Source organism: Bombus vosnesenskii, unplaced genomic scaffold, assembly GCF_011952255.1.
Source record: "Bombus vosnesenskii isolate JDL3184/JDL3185 unplaced genomic scaffold, Bvos_JDL3184-5_v1.1 scf7180000013883, whole genome shotgun sequence".
Lineage (NCBI taxonomy): Eukaryota > Metazoa > Arthropoda > Insecta > Hymenoptera > Apidae > Bombus > Bombus vosnesenskii.
In genome coordinates this window covers 210,935-220,230 of record NW_022883264.1, presented here as the reverse complement: position 1 = coordinate 220,230, position 9,296 = coordinate 210,935, and the positions used below count along the sequence as shown (strand labels likewise).

The 9,296-nt window shown below is 29.5% G+C and overlaps 1 protein-coding gene across 1 annotated transcript; it reads right to left on the bottom strand.

Annotated features, from left to right (window-relative positions):
• Window positions 1–172: 172 nt before the first annotated feature.
• LOC117239058 lies at window positions 173–8,652 on the bottom strand. Its single transcript, XM_033504330.1, has 24 exons — window positions 8,337–8,652; window positions 8,116–8,273; window positions 7,779–8,042; window positions 7,054–7,713; window positions 6,814–6,976; window positions 6,560–6,692; window positions 5,832–6,463; window positions 5,674–5,757; window positions 4,924–5,080; window positions 4,166–4,437; window positions 3,526–3,663; window positions 3,107–3,446; window positions 2,993–3,037; window positions 2,784–2,909; window positions 2,543–2,701; window positions 2,325–2,453; window positions 2,062–2,243; window positions 1,852–1,960; window positions 1,560–1,781; window positions 1,248–1,459; window positions 970–1,189; window positions 703–886; window positions 484–586; window positions 173–403 (listed from the first exon to the last, which is right to left on the bottom strand). Exons 1-24 carry the CDS (start codon window positions 8,415–8,417, stop codon window positions 293–295), a joined length of 4,884 nt encoding a protein of 1,627 aa, XP_033360221.1. The 5' UTR covers window positions 8,418–8,652; the 3' UTR covers window positions 173–292.
• Between the last annotated feature and the right edge of the window lie 644 nt (window positions 8,653–9,296).

Here is a 9,296-nt window from a genome sequence, read left to right as displayed (position 1 = left end):
TCGAGATATTAGTGTACCATTCGATCTTTTTATTAGCCAGCTGTAATGTTAGAGTATAATATTTACTGAACATGGTTTATACTCGGTAACTTTCAATTATTATAGCGAAGTAAACTGAATCATGCAAATCTAATATTCTTGAGTTAACAAAAATGGGTTTTCAAGCACAAGATTAAATGGAGAGAAAAGCTTTATTTCTCTTATTGTCTTCTTTTGTTAATACATTAATAAAAAGTTGAAGGATAAAATATATATGTTTCACCAATTTCTCAATTTCACATTGATGGCAGCCTCAAACTCCAGTTTCCTTAACCCTGAATTCTTCTTTTGCTGTAACATTTGTAGAGCCCTGATATTTAATCGGATAGGCCAATTGATTTCCTTTATTCCAAGTATAAAGTTCCTAGAAATAAAGAAGACATCACAATAAGCTTTAAAATCCTTATTTAATTTGTTTTATTTCTTAAACTTCAAAATATTTACTTTTGTTTTATGGTTGTAGCTGACTGCCGTAGTTTTGTGATAAGGATTCGTGAATGATAAATGAACAGGTATTGTAACATTTTTATAAAGATCAAAGGCCAACCTATAAGTAACATATCGATATGTAATTATAAAATAAAATATATTATAAAATATACTTTTCTTTTTTAAGCTTATAACACTTCTTTATTCTTTCCCTTTTTTTTTTCTAAATTTTACCTTATTTTCATCGTTTCTTCCGTAACGCTATGAACAGCGTAAAGCACTCCTCCAGCAATAAACATTTCTCCAAATTTATGATTATCTATACTAATGTTCCATGCATGTTGAATATTCATATTAGTCGCATCCATCTTTATTACTATTGTATTATTCGATGGTAAACCGTATATTATCCATAATCCTGTTGTTAAAATAATGTACGTCTTATTCACTATTTTTATTTAAGGAGAAATACTTCTTTCAAGCGAATTACGATATAATTACCGTTCTCATCAACATTGAAGTCAACATAATTAAAATTATGATTCGGTGTATACAAATAATTCCTCGTGTTCACTAATAAACCTGGAAGATGTAATTCACACCGCGAAAACTCCTTACCACATACTTGATCAGAAATAGAATGAAGATTAAATCGAAAAATTGATGATCGGTTTATGGGGTTATAAAAGAAAGATTTGTTATACACTACATGCCCATTTCCCTAAAAATAAATTTAACATGAGATAATAATACATAATTTTAAAAATAGTATGATATACCTGAAATGGATATGGCAGTTTAATGGGATATGAACTCCCATGTTTAAAATGATCTTTTGACTCATATTCAAATATGAAAGAAGTTTCATTCTTTCGGGTAACCCAGAGTTTCTCTGGATAACCATCAGATTTAGTGTCATGCATCCAGCTTCCGTAATGATCATCCATAGTACCCTTTAAAACTGGTTTTCCTACTGCTTCTATTACACCATCTACAGAATTAAATAAAATTAATATCTCGTTAATTTATTTAATTATGTACAACCTATACTTATACATTTATTTTGAGAAGAAATAATAAATGTACTTCACCTGCCAATCTCAATGGAAGTCCAGTAAAGTTGACATTTTTGAGTGGCTGAATATTTAAATATTCAGCAACATCTGTAAAAGTACATCTTAAAACAGGGCAAGCAGCGCAAGTTTCATGTGGTGCACAAAGTTCATCTAAATCAACATGCTGTGGCGCAGGCTTTCCATATGTAACGTGTTGTTGTTTCCCTAGCTTTGACTTTTCCATGCTCTTCGCATCATCTACAAAATATTTCAATGTCAATATTCATGTAATTATCTAAAAAATATTAAAGTTAAAAATATACGTTACCATCGACTGTAAATGATCCTTTAGTGGTGTCAATATCATTTTTCACAACACAATGATATGTACCATAATCTGCTGATGTTATCTTTGCAATCTTCAGACGCATTTTAAGCTAAAATATTACATTAAGGTAGAAGTATATGGAAATATACACATTTCACACATTACACAGAAGTATATGAACACATTGGATAGGATGCTATTATATTTTACCTTATACATATCTCTTCTGTCATAAACTTCAAGTCTATATTTCTCAGACATTTTGAGTCTACGATCTTCACGTTCCCAATAAACAATTGGTTCTGGAAATGCTTCAACTTCACATTCTAAAACTACAGTACTTTGACTGCGTGCGCGAATCATTTGATTACGAATTCGAATGAAAGGTGGAACTGCAAAAAGAAATACTTTCTTAATAAAAGAAATAAATAAAATATATATGTATATATAGACGTGTATATCAAAATATTTACATTTAACTTGAAGTTTGATTCTTTTCAATGCTCGAGGTGGAATTCCATTATCAGCTACACAAATATATTCTCCCATATGTTCTCTGTTAACTATACTGATATTAAATGTATGTCCAATTACAGAAGTCACTGTTCAATAAAATTGTATACTTATATAATTATATACTTTTGTGAAAGTTCATAATCACGTTACTGACACGATTATAATTTTATATTACCGTGCCAAGATCCTATAGGAATGACACCACCATCGCTTCTAAACCATTGAACAGTAGGTTCAGGTTTGCCACTTGCCGCACATTTTAATCGTAAATTAGTTCCTTCATAAACGGAAATTAAGCCCGTCGAATTTACTGTTGAAGGTAACATTCGATCATCTGAAAGATTTTACAAAAACTACATCGTTTGAGCACGCAAATTTTCAAAGTATAGTTATTTAAAGATAAAGAAGGTACTTGCCTAGAATAGAAGGAGGAATCAATAAGTCGTTTATATTATAATCATTCATGTTCACCTTCCAGGCTGTTATCCCTGGTCTGCCATCTTGTCCTGGTGAGCCTGGTCTACCAGGAGGACCCATTTCTCCTAAAGTTGTTCACATCATCAACGTATCTCTTTTTCATCCACGTGCAATTAGAATGAGCGAATTTGAAATAATGTTAAGTTACCACGTGGTCCAATTGGTCCTTGAGGTCCCATTTGACCTGGCCTTCCTAAAGATATTGTATCTTTAGAAATTAAATTAATGAATACAAAAGGTTTCTAAATCAAAAGGTGCATACCATCTGTTCCATTACGTCCAGGCCGACCAGGAGACCCATTTAGTCCTGGTTTACCATTCATACCAGATAATCCATCTGTACCACTACGTCCAGGAATTCCATCAAGTCCAGGTTCTCCCGGTATTCCATCCCTTCCATCAAAACCAGCTGGTCCTATATCACCTTTTGGTCCACGAGGACCAGGAGGGCCAGTCAAACCAGGTGGTCCTTTCGGACCAGTCATTCCTCGTAATCCGGGAAGACCTGGTTCCCCGGGAGCTCCTGGACTTCCTGGTGCTCCTGGTAATCCCGGAGGACAATATTTCATTGACGATCGACAAAAATTTTCAATCGCATCGAGCTAAAATGTGCAATATCTATGAATAAAATTTAACACATTTCTATTAGCTTTGATTATTAAGAAAAGTTAAATATTTAACCTGCACACGAGTATCTGCATTTAACCATACCCAATCATGTCCCATAGGAGTAATTGGAGAAGATGCCAAACCTGTTTTTGCTATGGGAGATGAAGTTACTTTCTTAGATTCTTTTAATGTATCCTTCTCTTGCCAAATCTAAAATGTAAAAAATATAAATATAAGGTACAATTTTTATATGAGGCAACTAGAACCAAAAAGATGCAAGTGACTTTTTTCCGATATCAAGGTAACCAAGTTTGAAATTCAAATGTGTTAAAGAAGATTGCACTGTAAAGTCTCTATGAAAATTAAGTTATATTTAATGCTTGACATAGCAAGGAGTATATACACATATTTTTAATGAATTTTATGTTTTAGTTTATGAGTTATTGAATATACAGAAACTAATGTATTTACACTTGCATGTTATTTCAATATTATTTGCTTAGAAGTCAATTTTTCTAGCCTTTAAATGATACTTTTATATAATGATGGATTACTTAAATCATATATATATATATATATATATATATATATATATATATATTGTATTTAATGATCTAATTAGCCATTTCTGCTTCTAATTAAAAAATTTGAAAAATATCACTTGTGCCCCTTTGATTCCAAGTGCCTTATGCTATATATTGATAATACATACTCTGGATGTATCTGAAACTTTATTATCTTCTGTCACAGGTAAAGCACTACTTCGTTTCCTCCTTACCAATTTTTCAGTTTCTAAAAAGTCTTGGTTTCGCATAATAAGAACATTTGTTTCCACATGGGCCACATAAGTATAAAGATAGATAGATGTTAAAAATTGTACCAAGAATTGAATTAGAATAAGAAACAAAAGGCTCCATGGTTGTAGTATCCATCGAGTAGATTTCATAGAAGCTTTCTTTTCCATGATTACATGTATGTCAAATCCTTAAAAATTATTTATTTATCGCTTTTGTAACCAAAAAGGTATTACATTTAACTTACCAAAGAAAACTTTATAAAAATCACACGCTCCTAAAGAGACTTGTATCCCTAATATATCAAACAAATTAGAAAGAAGGGGAGAGCAAACAGATTTGAATTGGCTGAATTGTTACTATCAAGTAATTTAATAGAGTATCCAATTTCTCTTAGATACAACTTTTATTCATTCAAGAGCTTCAAGCTAATAAAATGACATTTCAAACAGTCTAATTGATTTATATATATACATTGATATATATATATAAATAACATTTTGGCAAAATGCTAAACATAGACAATTTTTTAAGTACTTCATAAATATGTAACGAAAAAACAATGTATTTTATATCAATAATTGTAATTAGTCATTGTAACAAAAATGATTATGTAAAAAAAATAGAACTCATCTTTAAACGACTTCAGCGTAAACTAACGCACCTGAATACTTACCACCACAGCCGGCAAGCAATGATATTTCGGCGATAACGCATGCGCGATTATCTTTTATTAAGGGTACAAGTAGAAAAATAAGTTTCAGTTTTATATTATGTATGGCGGTAAATTTAAAGTGATTTAATCCTAAACTGATATGAGCAATAAACGTGTATTATTTTATTAAAAATGTGGTATATTTTTGAGGAATTTTATGATATTAGTATCCATATAGAAAAAAATAATTTTAATTTACTTCCTCCGTATCCATACTTGTATGTATAGTGCATAAATACAAAATTGTACACAAACTCTCATCCTTGTATGTATGCATGTATGTACAAGAACATAATATAATAAAGATCATCACTTCAATCGTGCTTATGTTTTATCCTCAGTAATATGATACGCCAATGACTTTCCTTTTAAGATTCGTATCGTCTTCGTATCGGTGAGACAATATCAATACAATGACGAAATCTTTTTATTTTCAGCTTTTTCTTAATAAGGATTTCATTTCATTATATTAGTTTTTTTATTAAAACGAAACTAAAAATACTAAAAAGCTTAATTACGTTAATTTGGCCCGTGGATCTTTCTTCTTCACCCGCTGTTTCTCTTTGCGTCCGCCGGACAAACTACTGCCGACATAGTACGTACTAACTTAGAGAATAATGTCTATGGTTTACCAATCGCTTAGCGAAACCAACTCCTGAGCTCTTGGAGAGTCTTTACTGTAGTATCAATGTTACTGCTTTAATTCTTTACATAATTTTTTCTGTCATTAAGCAACGTTATTTCTATATCGTTATCACTACTCCCCGCCTTTATTTCCACATTATACGTATTTGCCTGCAAAGACAAAGCGGTTATCACAATCTATACTAACTCGAGATGTAAATAAGTTATAATGAAAATAAATATACCAATTGTAACGAAGCTAAGAAGTATCTAGCTACTTCACGAGCGGGCTTGTCTTGAACGACACTATCGAAATTAATTTTTTTCTGTTCTGATGTTTGCAACACTTTTATTATACGAGATGAATAATCACGAATTCGAAATGCAGGTCTCATTTCAGCCTCCGCTAATTTTGATTGCAACGAGGCATGCCACTTTGCTACAGTCTGATCTAACTCTGTAATAACATTCGACTGTTCAAAAATCTTTTTCATTTTGTCCTCAATTAATGTTTGATAATTCGGCAGAGAATAAGACAAATTAATTTCTGAAATTAAAGATTCACGCCAATTGTTAGACGAGTTAGGAGATTCTGCAAGCATATCCACTGTATTTTGACAAATTGTTGATCTTAATGGAATGTCAGTAGGTGAAGAACTTCTACTCGTTATATCCTCAATACTGTTTTCAATTGAATCATTTCGATAACTTCTACTTGTTATATCCTCAATACTATTCTCAGTTGAATCATTTTGATTTTGGGATACATGAAAATCTATAGCAACGTTTGTCACAGCTTCATATTGAGAATCATCATTTTCTTTTTCTATACCATTTAAACATTCGTCAAAATTCTTCATGAAGTCTTCTATTTCCTCTATCAAAAAAATTATATTTTGCAGTTACAACAACAACAACAACAATAACAACAACAGTAATAATATAAAACACGATTTGCTTCAAATTAACTTACGTTTCTGCAAATGTTTAAACTTCTGTTTTGTACATAAAGTAGTGTCTTTCTTTGCAAATAATTCAGTTTCACGTAAAATGAGTTTTGCTAAACATTCTGGTTTATACAGTTTTGATGTAAATTTACGTTTTTTCTAATAAACAAACAATAGAAAATAAATAAATAAATGTATAGACATACAAATATCTAAAAGATTATTAAAAGCTCTAACTGGTACAAGGTACAAAATATTAAAACTTATTATTTCTACATACAGAACCAAATTTTGTTTCCAAAAGTGAAATGTAGTCTGGAAGTTTCAGGATAGATGAATTGCTAGAAAAAACATGCTTTATTCCTTGAATAAGAGGCATTGGTTCCCAGTCATATTCATTTATATCATCTACAGAACATATTGATACTTTTGTTGTTTGATTCCTAATAAAAATATTAATGTTTTCATTGATTTAATATCATCAATTGTAAAATTAATAGAATAATTTTCGAAGAGATACCCTCTTTTCCGCATGCTAGGTAATCCATTTTTCCATCGTACATTATCTGATTCATTCAGTTGAAAAATTTGACTCTCTTTGGAGAAATGATTTATTTGCTTATCATATTTTATTTGATCACCTGCACTGAGTTGTACTATATTTTCATCGTTATTCTGATCATTCTTTTTTATTTGATTCACTTGCACTGAATCTCTAATTTGGCATTCTTCTTCAGTTTGATTCATGTTTTTGAAATGCTGAATTGAACAATTTTGAATACTAACATTTTGCACCGCACTTTGTTGGATATGTTCTTTCTCTGATTCATCCTTTTTAGCTTGTTTTAAAATGCTATTATTAACAAATAAACTTTCATGATTATTGTTTATTGTGTTTTGTTCCTCCATACTTTGTAATTCATTTACTGATGAATCGTTTTCCCTTAATGAAGAATTTTGTTCATCTTCAAATTCATCATAAACAAGTGTAATAGACTCATTATCATTTGGTGAAGTAATTGAATGATATCCTGAGGTTCCTGTACCCGGAGTTTTTGGTTCTGAATATAACGACAATGAATTTCTTCCCTCTTCAATATAAGATCTATATATATGAGCAAAATCATATGGTGTTAATTCATTCACCAACATTCCACTTGTATTTATGGCTTGATTGCACCTTAAAATTAAAAAGTTAAAGCTATCACATAAAAATTAAAATAGAACAAAGATATTGCTGTTTACCGAAAATCATATTTCTTTCCAATGATTTCTCCGAGAATATCATATACTTGAATAGGAATGCATAATTGCATGGCATCATTTTCTAATTGTGTAAACCGACGACTTAACAATTTAACTTTCTTCTGTGTTTGAAATTGATTTTTTTTATCAATATGTTTCCCGATATCTTTTTCTAAGTCAATCATTACAAAATTTCCCAAATTAACATGGCTCTTCTTAAAAAATTTTTTTTCTTTATTCATAGACTTCTTTATTCCTTTTTCCCTAACAAAAAAAGATGAAGAAATTATTAGCTACAATACATACATCTTTCCTTGAATGTAAGATAAATAATTACTCATAGCCGAAAAATGTTTGTCTCAAAATTTCTGCTTCATTGACTAGATGTTCAATTCTTCTAACGTATACGTTAGTTGAATTTTGTAGAATAAGCGCTGCTTCCCCGAAATTGATATTACACGGTTCTTCTAATAAAGCATAATATTCTTCTAAAATCTAGAATAAAACAATATTTTTATATTTATATTGAATTATAATAACTTTAATAGTATAATATACCTGAGATAATGGAAATTTCCAGTCAGCAAGATCTTTTGCTGGTTTCAAAAGTTGTTTACTAATGTCTTGTAAAGTAATCATTTCAAATACTATTTAACTTTTTTGAAGGATATGGAAGAACTAGATTCAACAAGTCAAGCATTTATATATAATTAAATAAAATCATTAAATTTCATTATTTAAAAAAAGATATTTAATATTTTATACGTGTTCTCTTGATATAAAAACTGAATTTACTCTGTTGTGTAAATGTCTGGATATTGATCATAAATTACAAGAATAGTAGATTACGAATCCCAATCTAATTTACTATCTGAATTGTTTAAAATTCGATTCTCTATATATTTTTATAAACATGAATATTTGTAGAGTAAAAGCAGATGAAATGAAAAATTATGATCTAATATGTATTTATAATAACACTTTATACATATATATATATATATATATATATATATATATATATGTATGTACGTATATATAAGCATTTAATTACTGTAAAATAAAACAAAATTGAAACTGTTCTATTTAATACTTTACTTACATACCATATTGTATCTAAACATAATATTTTATGATTTCACTATAATATGTAAACTGTTATTCCTAATACCTAAGAGATGCATAAAAAATGGACAAATTCTTTATTTGAAATAAATGTAAAATATGTACATATGTGATATTTACACGATATATGTTGTACAAGTTCAGGTTGTAGTATATTTACATTTACATTTTAATGAAAATACAATATATAATAAAATGTTTTTATGCAATTTAAATAGTTTTAAATTGATTTGTAGATCGAATATAATTCGAATTAAATATTAATTTCTAATGAAATAATATATAAATTTAAATTTATGTGTTAGTAATGCCATCTCTGAATTGTATGAAGTACTCAAATAGTCATATCGATAAATGATACCGTTAATTTGTTACAATAGCCCGTAGTACTCA